Raw genomic sequence first — 27,498 nt, 5'->3', positions numbered from 1 at the left:
AAGTTTAATGCGTTTTATGAAGGATTGTTCCAGTGCACATAGGCTGCCATTGTGTAGGTGGGGGGGGGGGAGAAGCGAAATAAACTTAAAATTCTCGGGACAGCAGCATGTGTCCAAATTTTAATCTTAACCGTTCTATTTCATCAGAAACGATCTGCAAACAGGGCTTTAAGTGTAAAATACCGAACTTGTCCTTTAAGGTGGATTATTGATAGTTGATTTTAAGTCTTAACTGAACTATTAAACTGTTCATTAGTGTAATAAAAACAGTTGCTGTTGGTGTTGAGGAAAAAGTTGTTTACAGGATCAGTATCATTTTCCAGGTCCTGTGAATGATGTTCAGTGTATTGAAAGATGTTCAACTCTAGTTTATCATGATCAACAATCCTCTGTTGTAGTTGATTAACTATTTTGGTGTACTGGACCGGGCATGAATGATCAGCTTCTCCTGTCATAGATAAGCAATGTCCCCCCTTTCTCTCGCAGCTCTCATATCCGGCATCAGTTCCTTGCTTTTTCTCCTGACAGTATCTGTAAAATCCTATTTGATAAAGGTTTTTCCTTTCAGTGACTTGGTACATTGTAGTATGGCAGATCTGTCCCTGTGCCTCAGAAATTTCACAACAATTGGCCTTGTTCTATCTCCTCCAGGTTTCCCTGTACGGTGGGCGCTCTCCACTTCAACCTCTCGCTGCAACTGTAACTTTTCAGCCAGTACTTTCTTCTCTTTCTCCTCCGTCTCAGCCCAGGTTTCTCCTGGTGCCTCCTGTATTCCCTCTAAAACGAGGTTATTATGCCTGGATTCTCCAAATACTCCATTTTGTCCTTGACAGCAAGCAAACCATCACAAACTTTAAAGATGTCTGACTGCATGTTGATGCAGCATTGAGTTGCAAAGGCTGGAATAAAGTCAGCTTTGTTGACTGCTGTCTGACAATTCCATAGACCCACAGAAAAAGAGAGATCATTTTAAAGAACTATATCCCTGATAGCAGATCAACATTGAAACAACATTGAATCAAGTTTGAAACTTAACATTGATTTTTCATCAGCTTTGCACCCTGAAATAATGTTATTTCAATGATGAATAATAGATCATGATCAACATAAAATTGAAAAATTCTCCACTTAAATTAAATAATTTCTTTTACATAGAATCAACATTGAAACAATAACAAATTAATCTTGATTTTATAATAAAATATGTTTTTCAGAAACTTGTTAATTTCTTCATATATTTTCATAACCGCTAATCTCTCTGCAGACCCCTGCTACACCTACAATGTGCTGGACAATCCATGGAGATCCATCAAAAGTGGATATAACTACAACTGTGACACGTATGTCTCCTGGAGCGGCTGGTATCGTCTCTACATTAGTGGCGTGAGTGCTCATATCCCAGACACGTGTGTTGCTCAGTACAGCTGTGGCACGTTTTACCCACTGTGGATACGTGATGGACACCCAACAGTAACTGATGGTATCGTCACTAGAGATGTCTGCGCTAACGCTGGGAGTTACTGCTGCTTTTACGGGTCTTTTCCCATTAGAGTCAAAGCCTGTCCAGGCAATTATTATGTATATGAGCTGGTTAGACCAACTATCTGTTATTCAGCATACTGTGCAGGTAATTATATTCACATGAGCTCTTTCTACACACTCATGATATTTGTGTTTCTGTTCATTAATCACTATTCATCCAAACTTTCAGACACTGGCAGCGTTAACACCAGCCCTATCTCACCTGGTAATGTAACATACTGTGTTTCTATTGGCTTATTTTCTGAATGTTTTCTAATGCATGTAGGCTATATGGTTGTTGTGCTCGGGTCTCAGGTGCCGAAGGCTGTTGTGAACGAGAGGCTGAGGCAGTTGGATCCATGTGCAAAGCTTTATTGTAACACACCAGAAGACACTATAGAGCTGACATGCAACACAAGCAGACAAACCGAAGGGCAATCCAAACTCGTAGTCAGAAGAGAGCAGAGGTCAGGGCAGGCAGAGAAACGTTCGTAAATGTCCAGGAAAACAGGCTAAAATCCAAACCAGGGAAACGGGAATCTTAGAGATAATGCTCGGAACTGTCTGCAGGAATAACACTGGCAAAACAAGACTTCGCAACTAAACAATGGGAAGAACAGTCCAGATATAGGTGAGTCTGAAGATGTCCAGGTGATGGTAATCACAGATGATAAGGTGACTGGAATGATGGGAAGTGCAGTTTCTAGAATTCGGGAGATAGTGATCTGATGATTCCAGAGGGAGGCAGCACGGAGCGCTCCGTGACAATGGTAAATTTGAACATGGATTTTAACTTGAATATTTGCCTCAAAAGTCATGGAAATGTTTTGGTAGAAATGAATGAAACCTGTAGATTGTTCTCAGGTGTGTCTGGCTGTCATTCACTGTACAGTAGTTCTGAATACGCCACACTTAGTCAAAAACAGTCCTTGTTGTGTTTTTCATTATAAAGAACTATATCCCTGATAGCAGATCAACATTGAATCAAGGTTGAAACTTAACACTGATTTTTTTCATCAGACTTACACCCTGAAATAATGTAATTTCAATGATGAAGAATAGATCAAGATCAACCGAAAATCTATATTTGTTCAACTTAAATTAAATCATTTCATTTACATTGAATCAACATTGAAACAATATATAATACCCTTTTCACAAGATGTAAAATAAGTCTCTGATGTCCCCAGAGTGTGTATGTGAAGTTTTAGCTCAAAATATCCCACAGATATTTTTACATAGAATGTTAAATTTGTCACTTTTTGAAGGTGAGCAAAAGAGGGTGGAGCTTCACCAGCTTGCACTCACACAGACAGTCACTGAAAATTTCAAACACTTTAAGCCTTTTATGTTTAAACCAGAGTCAGACAATGATGGAGAGACTCGAAGTGACAACATGTAGAAGCAACAGGACATTTCTGAATGGTTAATTGATGAATTTATGTAGCTTATGTGTAGTTATCTTCTAGTCATTGATTAGCATATTCTGTCTCGATAATCTATAAATCGTGTTCCAGGGGGCGGGGTTTATGTAAATTATAGGGTTGGTGACATCACTAACCCTGGAGGAATGTCGTATAGTCCCTACCAGCCGTTTGCTGTAGTCCTTAAAATCTATTTCTTTAAAAGCAAATATTTCCTGTTGCGTCGTAACTTTGCCAGATATAGAATATACATTTATATACTATAAATTTCTTTATAATAACTAGTTACCATAACACTGCTGGATCTCATGCTGTTGAATCACAGGGCACTTGTCTGAAGTTTAAAATCATTGGTTACCCGTAAGCCAATCACATAACATTTAGTTATGGCTTGTGTTATGCGCATGCTCGGCCGCATCTAACTTCCACTGTAACACATGTACGATGCAAAACAAAACCATCGAGCGGAGGAAGGAAAACGGGGGAAACGGTCGCTATCTCAGACTGAGTACAGAAGCGAACTGAATTGAGCGGAAGTATGAAGTCTGATGTAATCAGGCTAGGTAACTTGGCAACTATATGTCAACTCATTCTCCTAACCCAAACCCTAACACCTAACCATAACCTATCAGTCTACTGACAGTCTACTACGGTCTACTGCAGTCTACTAATACTCTAATGAGAGTTAGTTGACATGTTGTTGAAAAGTTACTTATAGTTAGTAGAATATCTGTTTGTTGTGATTTTAAGTAGCCTGTTTTGGGATATTTAGAGTTGATCTGTTTATCTGAATATTTTATTGTCACTATTGTTGAGATTCATTTGCTGATTGTTGATGTCTAAGTTATGCTATTCTTGCGCCCTTAAAAAATGGGACAATATATATATAGCCAGCATCATCTGATCATACTTTATCTTGGTTTTTCTTGTTTTAACAAATGTGCTTTATATACACACAGTTATTAGGATTAATTGACAGCTGCTGTCAGACTCTAAAATGGAGAGTGATTGGAGTGACGCAACAGAGCTGTAGCATTTGAAATCGAGGACTTTTCTCCCCCACCTTCACTCCTCACAGGGTCGCAAGACGACGTAAATTACATGCATCAGATGAGTTTTATCGAGTTGATGTCAATAGTGCGCGCTCTCTGTAGGCATATTCATATGTTGCCGCTATGTGAAAAAATCCAGCAGTGCATGCAACCACCGGTGCCTAATTTACAAGTCTGCTGGAAAGCTATGCAATCCAGCAGTGCTGTTGCAACCAGGAACATTACACCTACATCCCATCCTGACCACTGTACTAAATACAGATAAATCTACGCAAACTTGAAGCTATCCTAACTGATGCAATACTATGCTACTAACTAACTATGCTTCTAACAATACTACACTAACAACTATGCTAGGCTACACAAAATAATCGAAATAACTATATAAATGCTATGCTAAATATATGCTAAAATACTCGTAATTCCAACTCCTGACTCGCTACAGTGGTTTTGACGAAACAAGGGTTTTTATACTGCCAAGGGCGTGGTGAGCTGGAACTTGCTTATGTCTCGCAGTACCGCAAACATCCAATAGGAAAATTCAACTGCAGTAGCCACCGTTCAACCTGAAGAGGGCAGCACTCAGACGTTTTTACACCATATATTGTAAAAAACACTTTATTCCTAAATGTCAAAAAAGTTACTTTGAATCAATGAACAGCACTAATAAAGCCCCATTCTTACAGATCATTGACTAAAAAAAGTTGGTTTAGGGTTTAGTTACCCTTTAATATAGCTAATCTCTCTGCAGACCCCTGCTACAACTACAATGCGCTGGACAATCCATGGAGATCCATCAGTAATGGATATGGCTTACATTCATACTACAACTGTGACTACTTTGTCTCCTGGAACGGCTGGTATCGTCTCTTCATTAATGGTGTGAGCGCTCATATCCCAGACACATGTGTTGCTCAGTACAGCTGTGGCACTGATATCTCACTGTGGATACGTGGTGGACACCCAACAGTAACAGATGGAGTCGTCACTCGAGATGTCTGCGGTAGCACTGGGAGTTACTGCTGCTATTACGGGTCTTTTCCCATTAGAGTCAAAGCCTGTCCAGGCAATTATTATGTATATGAGCTGGTTAGACCAACTGTCTGTTATTCAGCATACTGTGCAGGTAATTATATTCACATGAGCTCTTTCTACACACTCATGATATTTGTGTCTCTGTTCATTAATCACTATTCATCCAAACTTTCAGACACTAGCAGCATTAACACCAGCCCTACAACTGTCACACCAGTGGCCATCTCACCTGGTAATGTTACACACTGTGTCTCTATTTGCTTATTTTCTGAATGTTTTGAATTTCTGAATTTTCTGAATTTTCTAATATATATGGTAAATTTGAACATGGATTTTAACATGAATATTTGCCTCAAAAGTCATGGAAATGTTTTGGTAGAAATGTATGAAACCTGTAGATTGTTCTCAGGGTGTCTGGCTGTCATTCACTGTACAGTAGTTCTGAATATGCCACACTTAAGCCCCTCTCACACAGCGCTTTGAACCCGGGACATTGCCGGCGAATTGCCAGAGTGCCTTCTGTGTGAACGCAAACTCGACCCGGGATTTATGCCGGGATCGATGCCGTGTTGGGGACCTAGTAACATTGCCGTGTTCAGTCCCGGAACGCGCGCTGTGTGAACAAAAGCCGTAATAATGAAATCGCAGCTCATAAGCAAACTTAAAGGGATAGTTCACCTAAAAATGAAAATTCTATCATCATTTACTCACCCTCAAGTTGTTCCAAACCTGTATGAGTTTCTTTGTTCTACTGAACACAAAGGAAGATATTTGGAAGAATGTTTGTAATCAAACAGATCTCGGTCCCCATTGACTTCCATAGTAGGAAAAAAATATACCATGGAAGTCAATGGGGACCGAGATCTGTTTGATTACAAACATTATTCCAAATATCTTCCTTTGTGTTCAGCAGAACAAAGAAACTCATACAGGTTTGGAACAACTTGAGGGTGAGTAGTGAACTATCCCATTAAGACCCTGCTGAGATTACAAGTCACATCGATGTCACGTGTCTTTACGGGATTTTTACAGGTTGTGTGTGAACGCACTCTCTGATTCCGGAAAATAACTGGCAGTGTGAATGAGCCAAAATCAAACGAACCCAGGTCACTTTATTCGTGTATTTTCTGGAATCTCTGTGTAAAAGGGGCTTAAGTCAAAAACAGTACTTCTTGTGTTTGCAATCTGGGAGCCAGCAGAGAACAAAACACATTGATGACTCCCAGCATGCACTGAGACATGAATAAATTATGCAGCTGAATGGTCTTACTATTTTCTTTATTTGCGCTTTTGTTGTGATTTTAAGTAGCCTTTTTTGGGATATTTAGAGTTGATCTGTTTATCTGAATATTTTATGGTCACTATTGTTGGGATTCATTTGCTGATTGTTGATGTCTAAGTTATGTTGTAATGCTTTTTTGTGCATCACTCATAACTGATTACTGTAATATGTATTAATAATATTACACTTTCCATATGGAATTAAATTGTCCGAGTCATGCTTATTTCATAACTATTATCATAATTAGGTCATCATTAGAATATAGCCAGCATCACCTGATCATACTTTTTCTTGGTTGTGGTTTCCTGATCAACAAATGTGCGTTATAAACACACAGTTAGAGCAGCCAGAGAAAAACTAATGTTATAAAGTCAGCGGGCATGAGCTCAACTAAAGTGAACATCGATCACAATAATGGTGTCTTCAAATGAAACAATACAACGTCAACATATAAACCTCTGTTAATTCTCAGTAAGAACTTTTGTAGTCATCTGACAGAAATAAAATCAAACTGGTTAGAAGCTGTACCAAAAGCTGGATTTATGGTTACATTTTATAATAACAAATGTTTTTCAGACACTTGTTAATTTCTTAATATATTTTTATAACAGCTAATCTCCCTGTTGACCCCTGCTACACCTACACTGTGCTGGACAATCCATGGAGATCCATCAATAATACAGATGCTTCAGTCAGAAAGTGTGACACGTCTGTCTCCTGGAGCGGCTGGTATCGTCTCTTCATTAACAACACTAGCGCTCATATCCCAGACACATGTGTTGCTCAGTCCAGCTGTGGCACTGTTCTTGCACTGTGGATGCGTGGTGGACACCCAACAGTAACAGAGGGAGTCGTCACTCGAGATGTCTGCGGTAACACTGGGAGTTACTGCTGCTATTACGGGTCTTTTCCCATTAAAGTCAAAGCCTGTCCAGGCAATTATTATGTCTATGAGCTGGTTAGTCCAACTCTCTGCAATTCAGCATACTGTGCAGGTAATTATATTCACATGAGCTCTTTCTACACACTCATGATATTTGTGTCTCTGTTCATTAATCACTATTCATCCAAACTTTCAGACACTGGCAGCATTAACACCAGCCCTACAGCTGTGACCATCTCACCTGGTAATGTTACACACTGTCTCTATTGGCTTATTTTCTGAATGTTTTCTAATGTATGTAGGCTACAGATATGTTATGGTAAATTTGAACATGAATTGAATATGAATATGACCATGAATATTTGCCTCAAAATTCATGGAAATCATTTTAGTCATTTAGTCATTTAGCAGACGCTTTTGTCCAAAGCGACTTACAAATTAGGACTAAGTTAAGCGAGTCATAGTGAAGAGGCAAAAATAACGCAAGAAGTGCTCAAAATACGAAGGTCAGGCATTGTTCAGAGTAGCATCAGCCCGATAAGCGAGGATTTAAAGGAAAAGGAAAGTTTTTTTTTTTTTTTTGTTTTGGTAGAAATGTATGAAACTGGAGATTGTTTTCAGGTTTTTTCCTGACTGTCATTCACTGTACAGTAGTTCTGAATATGCAACACTTAGTCAAAAACAGTCCTTGTTGTGTTTTTCATTATAAAGAACTATATCCCTGATAGCAGATCAACATTGAATCAATGTTGAAACTTAACATTGATTTTTCATCAGGCTTACACCCTGAAATAATGTTATTAATAATGTTAAAAATAGATCAAGATCAACATAAAATCGAGATTTGTTCAACTTTAAATAATTTCATTTACATTTGAATCAACATTGAAACACTAACAATTCAATCTTGCTTTATGTAGAGCAGGATTCTATGCCATATATATATATATATACATACAGTTGTATGTCTTATTTATATTTGCACATTGTCTGTGACTTCTTTCAATCAGAGGCCATAAAGGCTGAAATTAACATGGCAAAAAAAATCAACTCCAAAAACAGCTTTGCCATCTTATTACAAACCAGTTTGACTTCTGTCAAATCATATTATGTCTTTTTGATTTGATGATCAGTGTTTGCTTTATTTGGGCACTTGACCTGACTTCATAACATTAACTTTTTTCTGGTAACTGTGTGTGAGAAAATATGAAAATATGATCAGGTGATTTTGGGAAAATCACCTGATCATATTTTGGGAAACTGTTGATTTAGTGGCCTGAACACATTGATGACTCCCAGCATGCATTGCAGCATGAATAAATTATGCAGCTGAATGATCTATTTTCTTTACTTGCTTTAATTTGTGCTTTTGTTGTGATTTTAAGTAGCCTGTTTTTGTATGTTTATAGTTGATCCGTTAATCTGAATATTTAATCTGAATATTTTATTGTCACTATTGTTGAGATTCATATGCTGATTGTTGATGTCTAAGTTATGTCATAGCGCTTTTTTGTGCATCTGGTAATGCTGTTTGTGGAGTTTTTTAATGACGTTGGAGCCTGACGTGTTTATACGTCAACCCAATTTTCATTTTCAACCAATATCTGACGTCTGAGCGATGTTGGAGTCCATGTCCAATAACATTTCTAGCTGGGGTGAGTCACATTGTGGCCATAATATGAGCACACAGTCAGTGCGCTGTGTGGTTACACTTTTAGCTCACTGTGAACTCACATTATGGTCATATGGAGAGATCACTGTGAGATCAACGTGTTGACTGGGCAATATTAACATATGTAGCCAGCATCACCAGAACATATTTCCTCTTGGCTTTCTTGCTGTAACACATGTGCTTTATAAACACAGTTAGAGCAGCCAGAGAAAAACTAATGTTATAAAGTCAGGGGGCAAGAGCTCAACTAAAGTGAACACCGATCACCATAATAGTGACTTCCAATGAAACAATAAAACATCACCATCTAAACCTCTGTTAATTCAAAGTAAGAACTTTTGTAGTCGTCTAACAGAAATAAAATCAAACTGGTTAGTAATAATTGAAGAAGGTAATGCTGTTTGTTTTGGAGTTGTTTACCCAGTCAACACTATGATCTCACAGTGATGTCACCATGTGGTCAAAACGTCAGCAATCTGAGTTCAAAGTGATCTAAAAGCGTAACCTCACAGCGCTCTCACTTTGTGCTCAAACTATGACCACAATATGAGCTCATCCCAACTAGAAATGTTATTGTTCTATGAATGTTTTGAGAGCATTATCTTATGTTCTTGTAATGTTTTCTGTAGCTAATTTTATTTTTGTTACCAGAATGTTCTCCTAAAAGGTAGGATAACACTCTAACACTATACACATTTCAAACATGTTTAGTGATGACATTGATAGAACATTATCCCCTAACATTCTTAGACAGTTATAGCGGGAAGTTTCGATGTTTAGAAATTATGTTTAAGAGGTTTAGATGTTGAAGTTTTTTTTAAGATAATAGTTTGGTTTGGTCACCATTGCCTCTTTGGCCTTGACATTTTAATGTTAGTCTTTCTCTGGCTGCTGTAGTTGTTTATTATAGCAAGAGAAAATGTGGTCAAGTATGTTGGCTATTTATATTATTACAATCAAGATCAGTGTACAATAAGTTTTAAAACCCTGCATTAAGGCTAACACAAACCTCAAGAATCAGCCTGTGAATCTCAATAACGGTGACGTGCTTCATGCCACAATGTATTCTGGGCACATATATATATATATACACACACACACACATCAAGAATCAGCACGTGAATCTCAATAACATCAAGAATATGATTTATACATTATTATTATTATATTATATTATATTATATTATATTATATTATATTATATTATATTATATTATTATTACAGATTTTCGTATCATAAAACAATTGGATGTCAAGCTGTAGAAACATTACTATAAACAATTATATGTAATTAATAAAAAACATAATTGTCTATAAGAAATTACATGATGATGATCATATCAGCACTACATGATGATTATATCATTATTGTCATCAAGTAGCTGACATCATCTGATTAAAAAAATGTCTTACTGTTATTGTCATGACAAACAGTTACAGCAGCCAGAGAAAAACTAACATTAAAACATCAAGGGTCAAACTGCCGAACTAAAGCAAACACCGATCACCATAATGGAGACATCAAACCAAACTATAAATTTTTAATAAATCATCAACATCTAAACCTCAGTTAATAGGACTTTTGTACACAAATGACAGAAATAAAGTCTGGTTAGTAATAAGTGAAGCTGGTAATGCTGTTTGTGGAGTTGTTTAATGAAGTTGGAGTCTGACATCCAATGTTTACACGTCAACCCGATTTTTATTTTAAACCAAAATTTGACGTCTGAGTGATGTTGGAGTCCATGTCCAATATTTTTTTTTTAGCTGGGGTGAGTCACATTGTGGCCATAATGAGCACACAGTGAGTGCGCTGTGAGGTTACACTTTAAGCTCATTGTGAACTCACATTGTGGTCATATGGAGAAATCACTGTGAGATCAACGTGTTGACTTGGTAAAATATTTACACACAAATTCAGGGTGATTTACAAATATGTGACAACTTGCAAATGCAGGAAATGTAAAATCTTTTTTTTTTTTTATTGTGACCACGTCTTGCTTTAGGGAATAACATTTTGTGAATATCAATTAGGTTATGCATTAGGAAATTATATATATATATATATATATATATATATATATATATATATATATATATATATACTGTATATATTTATATTGAGACAATGACTGGTGTTTTCATAATATATTTATAATATATATAATTAATTTATAATATATAATATACACTTAATTGCCAAAAGTATTGAGACACCCCTCCAAATCATTAAATTCAGGTGTTCCAATCATGTCCATGGCCCCAATTGTATAAAATCAAGCACCTAGGCATGCAGACTGAATGGGTCGTTCTCAGGAGCTCAGTGAATTCAAGCGTGGTACCGTGATAGTTTGCCACCTGTGCAGTAAGTCCATTCGTGAAATTTCATCACTACTAAATATTTCAGGATCATTTATTAGAGAATGGTATTTGCCTGACTGCATTGTGCCAAGTTTGGTGGAGGGGGGATAATGGTGTGGGGTTGTTTTTCAGGTGTTGGGCTCGGCCCTTTAGTTCCAGTGAAAGGAACTCTTAATGCTTCAGCATACCAAGACATTTTTGACAATTTCATGCTCCCAACTTTGTGGGAACATTTTGGGGATGAACCCTTCCTGTTCCAACATGACTGCGCACAGGTCCATAAAGACATAGATAAGCGAGTTTGGTGTGGAGGAACTTGACTGGCCTGCACAGAGTCCTGACTTCAACCCGATAGAACAGCTTTGGGATGAATTAGAGTGGAGACTGTGAGCCAGGCCTTCTTGTCCAACATCAGTGCCTGACCTCACACACTGTAAAAAAGAATACATTGATTTTATTGATATCTAATTAATACAAATGAGGCAACAGATTACAAGCAATATTATTAATTAAATTTAACAAATTAGAATTGAGTAATATTTAATCAAATGAATTCCTTAAAAGTTAACCATTTAAAATGAGTAAAATTTACAAAATATCTTTTATTGCCAACATTGAAGACACCTGGTGTTAACAAGCAGAATCACTGAAGGAGAAAACCATAATTAAAGTCACCATTGTGGAGATCAGTGTGTGTTTTAGTTTGGCTCTTGACCTTAAATGATTAACTTTAAGTTTCATTTGGCTGCTGTACATGAGTCATAACAGCCAGATGAACAAAGAGAAAAGGTGATGTAATGGTGTTGGTTGTGTTTTAACATAATCATTATTTCACAATCATTTGACCTGAATCACTGAACTCATAGAGTCCAATTTATGAATTAGGTTTACTTTATTAATTATAGCAGCACTGGCCTTGTACGGCATAATATTTTTTTAACTTTTACAATGTAAGGCAAATCATTTCTAAAAAGTTTCTCTTACATAAAAAGGAGACACACAGACATCAATAATCAGCCTGTGAATCTCAACAATGGTGACATTTATAAAGCATGTTGCAGTGCATTCTGGGTTCCACCAATCAAAACTCATTCATGGCTCCCATCATGCATTGCTGCATGAATAAATAATGAGCTTATGTTCAGAGGTGATCTGTTCGTCACCATTGCTGAGATTCATACGCAAAATCTTGATGTGTGTTTGTGCCTAAAAAATAAAAATAAAAAAAAATAATAAAATATTTATTTTTTATTATTGATTTGATCATTTGGATTTCATTGAAAAGGCTAAAAATATTATACTGCTGTAATTAATAAAGTTAACTTAACTCATAAATTGGACTCTATATGAGGTTCAGTGATTCAGGTCTAATGATTGTGAAATAATGATTATGTTAAAACACAACCAACACCATCAGATCACCTTTCCTTTTTGTTCATCTGGCTGTTATAACTCATGTACAGCAGCCGAACAAAACTTAAAGTAAATGAGTTAAGGTTCAAGAGCCCAACTAAAACACACACTGATCTCCACAATGGTGACTTTAATTATGGTTTTCTCCTTCAGTGATTCTGCTTGTTAACACCAGGTGTCTTCAATGTTGGCAATAAAAGATATTTTGTACATTTTACTCATTTTAAATGGTTAACTTTTAAGGAATTCATCTGATTAATTATTACTCAATTCTAATTTGTTAAATTTAATTAATAATATTGCTTGTAATCTGTTGCCTCATTTTTATTAATTAGATATTAATAAAATCAATGTATTCTTTTTTACAGTGCAAGGTCAGGACTCTGTGCTATTACACAAACTGAAAAAAATAATGCAAAATTATCAGAATAGCAAACAACGTGCTCATGGATCAAAATATAATAAGGGTGAATCAAGAAATAATAAGCATGAATAAAAACTTTAAACATAAAAACATTAAATTGTACAAAACTTAAAATTATGTTCATGTTTTCTTAAAAATTATGTTTTTCTTGGTTGTAATACTTTAGTACTTTGTGATCTTTTACATTTTCTACTCATATTTTACTCTTTTGTACGCTTGTGGCGTTTTTCTCTTCGCTCTTTTTCCATGTTCTGCGCTTGCTTTTCAAATTGTTGCAGGTGGAGTTTCATGTAAATTAGGGTGGGCTTAAGCATTGGTCCACTAGTTCTAGATTGCCAGCTCCTCCTCTAGCCAATCAATCGACGAGGGGAGTAGACGTCACTCCAATGCGACTCATGGTGGATGTTCACTCACACAGGGGAAGACAACAATTTAATTTGAAACTTTAAAGGGACTTTCAAGCAGTAAAGCTATCTGAACTCTGGATATATACAAATTAGTGCTGCACGATTAATCATAATCATAGCGCAATCGCGATGTAAAGCCTATGCGATTATATGCTGCAATTTTATGAAATAAATAAATGTGTGTGGACGTGACAACCCATTCTCTCTGAGAGCTGTTTGCCCATTTTCTACACCGCTAATAAAAAGACCAGTCAGTTTCAGTTTAGGCAGTGGCACGTGTGGCACACTTTTTCCGGTGTGCAGCGTGGAGAACAGGTGAAGATGGATGCCGAGCAGACAGACACTGATCTGGTGGCCAGAAAACCTCTACCTCTGTTATATGGCGATATTTTGGCTATAAGATAACCGACACTGAGCAGAAAGAGCAGGGCTGCCAACTCTCACTTATTCAGTGCGAGACTCACGCAATTCACACTTTTCACACACGCTCTCATGCCACACATCCATTTTCTTATGCAGAGAAAAATTGCGAAGCAAAGAAAACACTGACACCAACAGACAAGACAGAGCAGGTTACTTTTGATATGAAACAAATCGTCAGCTCTCAGATTCTGTCAATTTTATTACAAAATTCAAACAATAACATTTTGGCGCTTATAAATGTGACGTGACAGATCGGGGTTGTGAACCGACCATCTCTTAGCCTCTTTACTACTAGTTAAAGCTCCAATATTTAAACAAATTTGAACACAAGAGGGCGCAGTTTCCAACAATAACAAAGGCGAAGCTTGATGACGCTATGAAGGAGGTGACGATGGGAGATGTCGTTTTTAATGCGTTTTCACTGGTTTTCACCATCTAGCGATGTATCTAAATGGAATTATTGAATCATGATCACGGATGAGGTAATTTATTCGTTTTTGTATTACCTGTAGCCTATGTCTGATCGTATTATTTTATGTCATCATAATTAATGAACTGCAAGGAACGTGAAATGTTATGCTATATTATCCTGTTACAACTTACAGCTATTTGTCATTAATTCACATCTATTAAAATGATACTTGGTTACTCACGTAACCTCGGTTCTCTCTAGAGAGGGAACGAGTATTGCGTAAGCTTGCTTACGCTGCGGGAAAGTCTTCTTTTCTCGAGATACTGAAGCCAAAAATTATCCTTAATTTCATATTTTGTCAACGCAGTGTAGCTGCGGGCAGCTGAGCTAGAGCGGCATACTGCACGCTCATTGGCTGCCGCGCGGCAACTGCTTAAGCCTACCAGTGAGCCTGGCGTGACGGCGCGCCCTCGCGCGTCACAGCCCGCCAGAATGGGCGGCGTCAGAGCGTATATAAGGAAGGCTCGTAGGCTATATTCTCTGTTTTCTGTCGAATGAAGCGACACAAGCTATAGGCTTTAAGCACGGCAGGGAACGCAATACTCGTTCCCTCTCTAGAGAGAACCGAGGTTACGTGAGTAACCAAGTATCGTTCTCTTACCAGAGGTTCTCTCGTATTGCGTAAGCTTGCTTACGCTGCGGGAACCCCTTGTCCACGCCGTGCGCGCCTAACGATCACATATGACTCTTTATGAAAAGCATAGAGGTGAAATGACAGGTGGCCAGCGGTGCGGGCCAACACATGTTCATAAGCACACCCAGGGAACACAAGAACGGTACGGCCGGTCTATGCATACTGATACCCTGAGCGTGCAGCTCAACAGACAAGCTAATCGATAATACAGCCTGCGCACATGAGCAGGACATGAACACGACTAGACTGACAGAAGTTTAGCCTGCAGGGCGGGAACTTCCAGGTTATAAAACCTAACAAATGTAGAGGGGGACGCCCAGCCCGCCGCCATACAAATGTCATGAATGGAAATCCCGCTGGACCATGCCCACGATGAGGCCATGCCTCTGGTGGAATGAGCCCGTATGCCCAACGGGCATTGCAGGTCTTTTGACGCATATGCTGCTGCAATAGCATCCACTATCCATCTGGATAGCGTCTGTTTCGAGGCGGCGTGACCCTTAGCGCGCCCTCCAAACGAGACGAAAAGCTGCTCTGAGAGCCTGAAGGCTGCAGAGCGCATGACATAACACCTTAACGCCCTGACCGGGCAAAGGCGGTTAACACCCTCCTCGCTGCCGGATGACGGCAGGGCCGATAGGGTAATGACTTGAGCCCTAAAGGGAGTACCTAACACTTTGGGGACATAACCGTGCTTCGGTTTGAGAATGGCTAACGAGTCGTTAGGTCCAAACTCGAGGCACGACGCGCTGACAGACAGCGCATGCAAATCACCCACTCGTTTGACTGAAGCCAGAGCTAGCAGAAAAACGGTTTTAAGCGTCAAGTATTTCAACTCCACAGAGTCCAAAGGCTCGAAGGGATGCACTTTTAGGGACTCTAGGACCAGAGACAGGTCCCAAATAGGGACTGAGGGGGCCGAGGAGGGTTCATCCTCCTGGCCCCGCGCAGAAAGCGGGTAATGAGTTCGTTCCTGCCCAGCGAGCGGCCGCGCGCCGAATCGGCGAACGCTGCTATAGCCACGACGTACACTTTGAGCGTGGAGGGGGACCTGCCCGCGTCCAACATCTCTTGGAGAAAGTTTAATACCTGTGGAACTCCACAGGACTGAGCATTAGAACCCTTTTCCACACACCATTTGCTAAACACCGACCATTTAGACGCATAGAGCCGCCTCGTCGAGGGGGCTCTGGACTGCGTGATCGTGTTAATTACCCCTTCTGGCAGATCAACGAATATCCGTTGATTTCCCACGCATGCAGAGACCAGTGCTCTGGATGGGGATGCAGAATCGATCCTCGGGCTTGAGAGAGAAGATCTCTCCTCACCGGAATCGGCCATGGGGCTGTGTCTGCCAGCCTCATTAGCTCGGGGAACCACGGTAGGTTTTCCCAGCGCGGAGCTATGAGGAGCACTGCGCAGTCCGCCTCCCTGATCCTCGCTAGCACTTGAGGCAGCATCGAGATCGGTGGGAACGCATACAGCGGAACGCTGGGCCATCTGTGAGCAATGCGTCCTCGTGTTTTGAGAAAAACCTCTGGCACTGAGCGTTCTCGCTCGCGGCGAAGAGGTCGATCTCCGCTTCGCCGAAACGACGCCAAAGCGATTGGACGTCTGGCGGTGTAGAGACCATTCCCCTGGGGGAACGTTGTCCCTGGACAGTCTGTCCGGGCCGTCGTTCAGACGACCGGGTACATGAGCTGCCCTTAGGGAGCGCAGCGGTCCCTGAGCCCAGGATAGGAGGCGCTCTGTGAGAGCGCGCAGGGTTCTGGATCTGATTCCGCCCTGGCGGTTCACGTAAGACACCACTGACATGTTGTCCGAGCGAACTAGCACATGGTGTCCCCGTAGAAGCGGTAGAAAATGCTTCAGCACTTTCTCGACCACCAGCATCTCTAGACAGTTTATGTGAAGGCTTTTCTCCGTATTCGACCATGGGCCGCAAATCGGACTGCCCTCGTGAGTCGCTCCCCAACCCATGTTGGACGCGTCTGTCGAGACCACTTTGCGGTGTGCGATGACCCCCATCGTCACTCCCCGCTGATACCATTCGGCCGCCAGCCAGGGCTGCAGGGCTGAGACACAGCGCTGAGTCACTCTGACTGGTGCGCGGCCCGAAAACCATGCATTGCGGGGCACTTCCGACTTTAGCCAGCATTGAAGCGGGCGCATTCGAAGTAAACCCAGCTGCAGGACTGCTGCGGCTGACGCCATATGGCCCAAAAGCCTCTGAAAGGTTTTCAGGGGAAAAACTTTCCCCACTTGAATGGAAGCGGCGAGGTGTCGAACACAGCGTGCGCGCTGTGTTGACAATCTGGCCGTCATCGCCGCCGAATCCAGATCTATACCCAGAAAAGTGATAGACTGGCTGGGGGTTAGAGAGCTCTTGTCCCAGTTCACGGAAAGACCCAGGCTTTCCAAATGACCGAGAAGCGCTGTCTTGTGAGAAACTAGTTCCTCTGTTGAGTGCGCTATAATGAGCCAATCGTCCAGATAGTTCAGAATTCGCATTCCCTTCGATCTCAGGGGTGCGAGGGCCGCATCCATGCACTTCGTAAATGTACGGGGTGCCAGGGACAGGCCGAACGGCAGGACGGTGTACTGATATACCTGACCGTCGAAGGCGAATCTCAAGAATGGCCTGTGACGGGGTATAATCTGAATCTGAAAATACGCGTCTTTCAGATCGAGAGAGATGAACCAGTCCCCCGGGCGAATCTGCGCGAGCATTTTGAACGGTCGTTTCATGAGCGCTTTGTTCAAATATCTCAGATCTAATATAGGTCTGAGTGCTCCGCCTTTCTTGGGTACGAGGAAAAAACGGCTGTATAAGCCTGCCTCGGTAACCGGTGGGTGAACTCGTTCTATCGCCCCTTTGTGCAGCAAATTCGCTATTTCTGCGTGAAGCAGATGAGCTGCATCCGCCTTCACCTGAGTCTCGACCCGGGCGCGAAAGCGCGGGGGGCGGCGAACGAATTGAAGCGAATAGCCCTTTATCACTGTGTTTAGTACCCACTTCGACACTCCCGGAATAGCTTTCCATGCATTCGCACTCATAGCTAGGGGTCGAATCGCCTCCGGTTCCCGCCCGCTGCACAGCGCGGGACAAGGAGCCTGTGGTGGTATGTGCGCGAGTCGCGCAGTGGCAGTGAGGGGAGACGGGGGCTCGCTTATAGCAGCGGCCAGCTGAGTGACGCTGTGAGAGAGCGTTGTGTGTGACGGCTCGCGGCGCAGAAGCGGGGCGGGCTCGTGAGTGTTCACATGAGAGTGTGCGTGCTGTGTAGCGGGCACAGGGCTCTTTATTAACACACAGCCGGTGACGGATTGCTCTGGACCCCGAATGTGTGAGACAGAGCGAGCACTGTGTAGGTGTGAGCACTGGGGCGTGGGCACGTGACCTACAACTAACACTCGAGCGGCCGTAGCGCGCTTTATGTGAGTGCGCTCTGTGGGGTACACAGGGGAGATTGTGCTTGTGTGTAGCAATGAACACTGGGACGTGGGCATGTTTACTACACTCATAACACTGACGGCGTGAGCCGAATGACCAGATTTTACACTCTTTATTTGATTTATCTGGGTCGCCGTAAAAACGGCGTTTGTGTGCAGGCGAGAGAGTTGAGAAACTGGCTCGTTGGCTGCGGTGGACACTACTGCAGTAGCCTTTATCAAGGGGACTGGCAGAGGTATACAAGTTAGCTTTGACGGCGGTCCGGCCGCGGCGGGACTCAACCGTCTTTTCCTCTCGACGAGTGCTAGGAGGACTTCGCAGGCTCGGGTTTCAGCGAAACTCTAGGCCGGGGACCCCGCGGGGGTAGCGGCCTGTGCTGGCTGGTGGAGCGGGACCTGGGTCGGCCGCGCTGGCGCTGCTGCGAAGCTGGAGGTCGAGACGGGCGCTGCGTGGAGCTGCGTGCAGGAGGCTGAGTGTTAGAGCGGCCTACAGCGGAGCTCGAGCGGCGGGGCAGAAAGAGGTTCATGGCCTGTGACGCCTTCTGTACTTCAGAGAAGCGGTCCACGAGGCCACCCACCGCAGGGCCGAAGAGACCGGTGGGTGAGAGCGGGGCGTTGAGAAACACGGACCGCTCTTGTTCCCCCATGTCGGCTAGCGTTAGCCAGAGGTGGCGCTCTATGACGGTCAGCGAAGCCATGGAACGTCCGATAGCTTGGGCCGCTGTCTTCGTCGTGCGAAGGGAGAGATCCGTCGCACTGCGCAGGTCGGTCAAGGCAGACTTATTCGGCTTGGAGAACTTGAAGGACCGCCATTGTGTGCAGGGCTGAGGCGGCTTGCCCAGCGGCGGAGAAAGCACGGCTGACAAACGCCGAAGTAGTCCTGCAGGCCTTAGACGGGAGGGCAGTCTTTGAACGCCATCTAGCGGATGGGGGGCAAAGATGCGCTGCAACCGCCTGTTCGACCGGTGGGATCCGGTCATACCCCTTCTCCGTGGCTCCATCCACGCGGGAAAGAGCTGATGAGGCCGGAGAGCGGAGTCTGGCCGAAACTGGAGCATTCCACGATTTAGCAAGCTCCTCGTGAAGCTCCGGTAGAAAAGGCGCTGGTCTGGACGCTGGAGCTTGTCGACTGGCGGGCAGGAAGCATCCGTCGAGCCTGTTGGGCGGGGACACCGCTGGCGGAGACCATTCGAGGCCCAGGTGCTCGACTGCCAAAGTGAGGAGGCGGAGAAGCTCGGCGTCCACACTGGCGTGAGTCCTGCTGGACGCTCTGGTGGAAGAGGCGGAGCGGACAGAACCGGACCATCCCTCGCTGTCCGATGCCATTAACGAGCACGTGTCCAGTAGCGCGTTGTCATCCGCATCATCCCCTGAGGCGACGGCATCGAGGGCGAGAGCCGTCGGCTGCGCGTCGGGAAGCGGGGGCGGAGAAGGAGAGAGCGAGGCTCGCGGGAGAGGCTCCGGCGAGGCCCTGGCTCGAGTCTCGGGCTCCGGTGGTCGTTGAGAGCGGCGTTTCTTCTTTCGCGGCCCAACGACGGTTGGAGCAGGCTCTGTGAAGAGGGCGAGTCGAGCCCGCAGGGTCGACATCGGCAGCTCTTCACAGAAGGTGCAGCCGCCCGTGGAAAGCGCGACGGCTGCGTGGTCCCGGCCCAGGCAGAGAGCGCAGAAGATGGCGGTCTCTGTCGCTGAGTGTAGAGCGGCATGAGCCGCACGTGGTGCGAGGCATTTGCAACAACGCCTCCGCTCTTTTAGATAGTGCTGCGGAAGCAAAACACACAGAAAGAGCTTTGAAAAGGATATCGCCGGATAGCTGAGCTGGCACGGCAGGCTGAAGGCGGCGAAGATTCGTCCGAGTGCTTCGCTGAAAAGACAGAAATCAGAGAATATAGCCTACGAGCCTTCCTTATATACGCTCTGACGCCGCCCATTCTGGCGGGCTGTGACGCGCGAGGGCGCGCGCGCCCTCATTGGGCGTGATGTCACGCCAGGCTCACTGGTAGGCTTAAGCAGTTGCCGCGCGGCAGCCAATGAGCGTGCAGTATGCCGCTCTAGCTCAGCTGCCCGCAGCTACACTGCGTTGACAAAATATGAAATTAAGGATAATTTTTGGCTTCAGTATCTCGAGAAAAGAAGACTTTCCCGCAGCGTAAGCAAGCTTACGCAATACGAGAGAACCTCTCGTAAGAGAATCATCTTTACTGTAACTATTACGTTACTTGTACAATAAAAAAAAATCGATTTGCTTACCTGTCTATCAATACACTCGCCTGGCCGTTATTTATCCGGGTTTTATTCCTCCGTTTGTCACACAGTCTGCGTGTGTCTGAATATGGATGCTTTCGTTTTGTTGGCACTTCAATACTTGCCAAAGAGTAATCGTGATCCATAACAGCTATAACCATACAGTCTATGGCTATAACGCTATAACCACCACTTCCGCATTTGACCATGTGATATTCCGGTGTGGTGGAATATCACAAGGTCCACACCGGAAAAAAAAGGATAGTGCGGACATTGCGTCACTGAGAGGCGACATTTCTTTTCCAGGACGGACAGTTATTTAAAATCGGAATTTCTCTGAAATAAAAAATCTTTGGAGACTTTTGAGATATTGTAAGTACACAACTGGAGGAAATATATCACACTGTGCAAGTTATTTTCGGAAATTTTATTACAAAATTGTTACATATTGGAGCTTTAATAGTAAATAAACATGAATGAACAATAGGTGTGTTGAAAGATACAGTACAACTTACCAAAATGTTTATGCTTCATACATAATATCGATCAATCAGTGTTTTTCAACCGCAGAAAGAGGTCAATAAAACAGCTGGAGAGCAATAGGCTATGTCACATAACGTTACCTTTACCTCAGGAAAGCTATTTGACAGCACATTAGTTGGCTAGGCAAATTATATATAGAGAGTATTTTGCTAAATATGTGCACTATATTAAATATTTATTATATTGTTAATATCATTAAAATATTGTAACGTTATTATTATAGCCTAGTAAAAAACAAATTATATTTAATTTGAGCTGTTATTTTTAACCTTTAATAATAATACCAGCTGCTCTCTATTTTTACAGCATTACATGAGTTTTTTTTTTGTTTTGTGTTTTTTTGTTGAGAAAAATCAACATGTATCAATATTTGGTACCTAATATTTATCCAAATGAATCCATATTGAATCAATATCGGAATCAAATCACAAGATCAAGCAATAATAAAACTAGTAGTCTACCAGTCATTGTACATACTGTCACTAAACTTAACAAAATTCTGTTTAGTTACCAAATGTTTTGACAATCACAATACACATCCTGCTTAAATGTCCCTGTTTGTCTGGACAGAATGTTCAAATTATCTTATTTTCATGAGCATACAAATGTTCTTATTTATTGTTCTATTTATTTTATACTATTGTACTATTGAGACAATAACAAGTTTGCAGTAATGCAAAGATCTCATTATTAAATTTAGTAAAAAAATATTATTTTAATTTGCAAACACGGAGTTGAGAAATACAAAATCTGTGTGTGCATTTTCCTTGAGAAGTAAACAAGTTGAATCATGAAACCATTTGTTTATTATATCACAATCGCATTATTGACCTAAATAAGCGCAATATGACATTTTCCCCAAATCGTGCAGCCCTAATACAAATACTTATATTCCTCTTTTTTTAGATACATGAGAATTTTTAAGTGAACACTGGTAATTGGTGTTAATATTATTTGGCTCATGATGTTAACATGCTAAGGCTGCTGTGAAACTCCCTGCAGTTTTGAAACGTTACATTTTCTTTACAAAAATAAGTTTAAAACTGCCATTGTACCCGTCTGAAGACTTTAGGACTTTGGCCTGTCACCGCTATGCCCAGCCTACCTTTTTATACATTTATATATGTATATTTAGTTCCATTATAGACAAGGGCTACAGTGCAAAAAGTACAAGACAAATACAACACGTTTGTGGTACAGTTCAGAGTACAGTATGAGAATAACAACAACAACTAAAATATAAAATGAACATGTATGTAAAGCACAGCCTACCTGGCGATCTCTTACATGCGCCATCCTTAAATATTTTCTTAATTATTGTAGGTAAACGATCATATAGCTAACCTGGTAAATTAATTCTAAGACTGAATGTACCATTTCTGCATCCGACTACACCAGATTAAACAAAAGATTAATGAAAATGATACACAGCAAAATGACAATGATAATTGAACACTGTTTTGTGAAATTGCTGACAAATTCCCGAAATCATAGCCAAATCGGTGCTCTTTCACGCGAGTGACAATCACGCCATGTGAATTATCAAAGACGCGAACTGAGAGAATTGATGACTCAAAATGCTGCTGTGTGAATGTGTTTTGACTGAAAACTACATTCCTCCTACATATGTTTTTTTTTCTTTTTCTCCTTTTCGCTACAAATCAGCGCACACACAATTTGGATCATAAGCTTACTGTGGGCTATCATTTTTTATAATAATTTCGGTCTCACGCACTTGTGATCTTGCAGTATTTTCTTATCACTTCTCGCATGTTTGGTTGTGAAACGTAGTTTGCAGACCAGACAGAGTTGTCTGCGATTTCTTTTCTCTTGAAAAGTAATTCAATATGAAACCCAGTCAACAATTAGATCTCTCAGTGATCTCACCATGAGCTCACAGGATACTCATGATGTGGTCACAATCTGAGGTCACTAAAATCTGAGGCGCTCTCACTGTGTGCTCATACTATGGTCACAATGGGTCTCATTCATGAAACATTCGTAAATATACGAGTAAATATGTGAGTGATTTGCGCGTAAAGAGACATTCCCGAAAATTCTTCTCCTGATTCACAAATACTTCGTAAACGTCAGATTTGATAGTGAAATGTGTGTGTGGGTTAATGAATTCCAATCACTCGTAAATGGGACGCGCGTGCACGCTCATTCTCAATTACCATAAATCCCGCCAATTAAAACCGACTGACAGCTATATATGGGCATCATATTATGACACGAAACGAAGGATTTCAACATGTCTTCTCAAAAGCGAATGCTATTGTATTATTAAATGTATAATTTTGGAAGAAAAAAAAAAAAAAAGCGAATGAAGAAGAGAAATTTCTCAGATGCAGAAATTGAAGTTTTATTATCAGAAGTTCATTCAAAACGCCACATTTTATTTTCAAGCGTACATAGTGGCGTATCAGGTCCTAAAAAAAAAGGATTTTTTTAGGTAATAGGCTACATGCTTTAGGTAAAAATGCTTGGCAGCATATTACAGATGCAGTTAATGGAGTTTCATCTTTTAATCGAACAGTCCCAGAAGTGAAAAGAAAATGGTTCGACATGAAGCTTGACTGCAACACTTGTAACTTGCGGACTTGTAAAAAAAAAAACAAAAAAAAAAAACAGCTTGAATATAAAAAAAATAAAAAAAACTTGTGGACTTGTGTTCCTTTTGCAGATGCTATTACTGGCTCTCGTAATACAAGTAAAAAGAAAAACCGTATGTAATTACTATATATAATACTTTTTCAAAATGCTGTGTAAATATGTACCCGATTACGTTGAATTAAAATGCAGTTTATTAATGAGCAAAACGTTCGGATGTTAAACGTACTATTTACGCGTGGCTGGGAGCAGGTGTAGATTTCTTTCGTACCTACTAACATTTGGGAAATACGAACATTTTAATGAATCCGAAAATTTACGCCAGAACCACTTTACACACGATTTACACAAAAATTCGTTCTGCTCGTGTTTCATGAATGAGACCCAATGTGAGGTCAAATTGCACACAGAGACTAGATACCCAGCATGCATTGCAGCATGATCGTCACCATTGTTGAGATTCATACGCTGATTCTTGGTCTCTCTTTGTGTCTAAATGATATAGTAGTTCAAATGTTTGTGTCTTATTATGCATTCAAAATCCTCCATAAATGATCATAACAGTGCTGGATCTCATAATGTCTAATCACAGGACTATTATAATTCAAAATATAAAATAAATAACATACAGCAAAAACTGCATGCATTATTATGATTATGTTGTTATTATTATTAATATCAAACCAACATCACCTGGATACATTCTCTTTGTGTTTGTGTTGTTTGATTATTTTTTTAATGTTCAGAATTTGTCTTTATTATTATTATTATTTGTTGAGTGTTTGTCACCATTTTTGTGTTTTGTATGTAGAGTATTGATGTCTGTGCATCATTAGCTGATGGAAGAAAAAAATCTTAAAGCTGCAGTCGGCAAGTCTGGCAGATTGAGGGGACTTAGCCCAAATTTTGAATGTTTACAACTCTCATGCCCCTCCCCCACTGCCACTGAGCACCCTCCCATTGGGTTTGTGTTCGTCAGTGCGTGTGCACCAGATTTTCTGTGAACGCACCCGTCTCTTCAGCATCAGAGCATCATTTTCTTTTCCTTGGTTGTTTTCCGAGGAATTGGAAGCTTGTTAGTAGATTTTCTCTCCGCCATCAAGCTTCGTACAATCCAACACACCTGCGAACTTCAGGCGTGTGCATGTGATATTGCAACGTGCGCGAGAGGGGAGGGGGGATCTGTGGCGTGTGCACGAACTGTGATTGACAGTCAGATCGCACACAGCCCTGCGCTGATTGGACTTGAAGAACTGGGAGCGGTGGATTTTTGCAAAACAAATAACAGGCTCTAGGTGGAGGTAGAAGCGCAGGGTTTTTTTCTAAAACCGGCTGATTTATGTTGTTCTGTCGGAGCATAGTGTCGGTTTCAGTGAATATGATTAAAAAAATCTTGCTGACGGCAGCTTCTTGCAAAGATTTGTTTTAGTCATGTCTCATCTTTCAAAGATGAATGTTAGTATCTGTTAAAACATCCATCTCCAAACAATTATGAATTTGAAATAAGACAAACTTATAATCATCCCATTAGCTTATTTCATATTTTAGCTTGTCATTATTTTAACAAATGTTTTCATTTGTCACTCTTCTGACTAGATCACAAATATGAATATGAATAAACAATCACCATTATGGTAAATCCAATTACAAATCAATTAAACAATGTAATTTCTTACAGTGCTTACATTCATTTATTGTAAAATAATAATACTCTTTGATCCTTTTAATTCCTGGTGATCTTTTAGGTACATCAACAAGTCAATGCTCCTTTAATTGGAGGAAATAATGCAGATAATGACTAATTGAATGACTTTAATGATACAAAAATATCTTTCTATCTCTTCCTCAGCATTCTCGAACACTACAGTATACATACTATATGCTGTCGGTGGTCTGGTCATAGTGGTGATCATACTTGTAGTTGGATTGATCGCTGTTCGCAAGACATCAGCAAGTACAAGTATAAATAAACAAGCCATGTCTACTATCAGCATAATTAAAACAATAGAAAGATTTGACCAATGTATTTTTAAAACCATTCTTTTCTCTTTTTTCTTTTTTGATATTTCCATAGGCAGTATGACGCCTGTCAACAAGTAAAACAAAGGCAGAGATGAACAGAAGAGTGATGCCAGAGATTCTGTAAGTCGCTTTCTGACCTTAAAAAATAACTTAAAAACCCAACTTATTATTCTGTATGCAATGACCCAGCAGACATATTACTAGTGCACTTTTGTTTTCTTGATGCAGGAGAATGTGTACGACAAGAGCACTAAAGTGAAACCTATCAACAGACCTGAAGTCCCAAAGAGCCAAGTACATGCAATCTATGGGAATGTACAGCTCAACATGGACCAGTCACTGTGAAAATCTCTGATCCTATTATTAAAGGGGTCATGAATATTAAAGGGTGTATTTTTAATGTTCTCTGAAGTTCACTCGTAATGTTATCAAGATTTTAACACCACAAAACATCCTAATAGAAGTATAATCTATTTTTTATTCTGTTTTTGACCTTCTCTTTGAAGCACTTTTTTATAGGCACGCCACAGTCAAGACTTGGAAGTAAACGCCCACTGCTATGATTGGGTAACAGTTTTGCATATTAAAATATTTTTCAAAATCCCCACTAAATGTGTAAATACTACAAATATTAAAAATAAAGTTAATTTACGCTTACTTAATTGTAGGATCACAAGGATGGCAATGCAAAGATGTCTTGTAAACCTCAGAGGCGTCTCTGGTTTTGTTGCCGGAGTAATCCTGTGTTAACTCTCGTATTTACTGCATGACATGTGTGAATCAGTGGGCGGGGCTAAAGAGGCAATGATGTAGAAGTAGGAGTTGATTTTCCTCTGCAGAGGCGGTCTTTCATCACACTATTACATCATAATGTCACAAATTCCAAAACGGTTTGTTTTCTGAGCTTGGTTTCAATAAAAATGTACAGGATGTTTTTAATAACCTATTTTATGTCAAAAGATTATGGAAAATTAGATTTCTTAATTCATGACCCCTTTAAGCAAGGATATTAAACAACCAGTGAAAACCTGATATGTATAAGATCAAAAGTGACAACTATCTGTAACTTCCTCATATGACCACAAGGGGTGCCAGGTTGGATTTTGTTTATCTCCTTTTATATTAATTTTCCTAGCTTTTTGTTTAGCTATAGTTTGTATAATCATATTTTGCATGGCTATTTTAAAATACTTTTTCTTATATCTTGGACAATGTCACTACTAGACATCAGTTCAACCTCTATCAATATGCAAACATTGCCAGTGTGCCACTGAAATTGTAAGGATGTATTTCCACTAAGACTGAATTTGAGAATCCTAATCTGTAATAAAACAGTAAAGCTTGCTAATCTGAATCTAATCCATCTGGCTCATTCTTATCTCTTCTTCCCGAGCTGAGCCTCGTCTCCCCACTCTCTCTCTCTCTTTTCCCTCATGTCTTGGCAATAAAGCAACTTCTTGTTGTGTAGTCAATACCAGGTAAAACCGGGGGCCTGTACCATGAAGGTAGCTGAACAAACTCGGGGTTACAGGATTAGTTTTGAATTGACAAAACCAAACCGATGCAGTCAGGCTTTATTGGTACCATGATGCAGCTCATCAACTTTCTCTGTCAACTCAGGCTTTG

At 40.9% G+C, this 27,498-nt stretch overlaps 1 protein-coding gene across 2 annotated transcripts in view; it reads left to right on the top strand.

Annotated features, from left to right (window-relative positions):
* LOC311077899 (uncharacterized protein) overlaps positions 1-27,224 on the top strand; it is a 32,118-nt gene extending 4,894 nt beyond the window's left edge. The window contains exons 5-13 of one of the 2 annotated variants that reach the window (XM_084106546.1): positions 1,265-1,627; positions 1,712-1,747; positions 4,749-5,123; positions 5,208-5,264; positions 6,926-7,309; positions 7,394-7,441; positions 25,700-25,810; positions 25,925-25,992; positions 26,101-27,224. In XM_084106546.1, coding sequence (XP_083962672.1) covers positions 1,265-1,627; positions 1,712-1,747; positions 4,749-5,123; positions 5,208-5,264; positions 6,926-7,309; positions 7,394-7,441; positions 25,700-25,810; positions 25,925-25,950 — 1,400 coding nt within the window. In that variant the 3' untranslated portion in view covers positions 25,951-25,992; positions 26,101-27,224. The remainder of the gene's footprint in view (positions 1-1,264; positions 1,628-1,711; positions 1,748-4,748; positions 5,124-5,207; positions 5,265-6,925; positions 7,310-7,393; positions 7,442-25,699; positions 25,811-25,924; positions 25,993-26,100) is intronic. The other variant, XM_084106547.1, reaches the window with a different exon arrangement.
* Positions 27,225-27,498: the final 274 nt, after the last annotated feature.

This window comes from Abramis brama (genome assembly GCF_963993115.1).
Source record: "Abramis brama genome assembly, chromosome: 2".
NCBI lineage: Eukaryota > Metazoa > Chordata > Actinopteri > Cypriniformes > Leuciscidae > Abramis > Abramis brama.
This window is presented reverse-complemented; position numbering and strand designations above follow the sequence as displayed.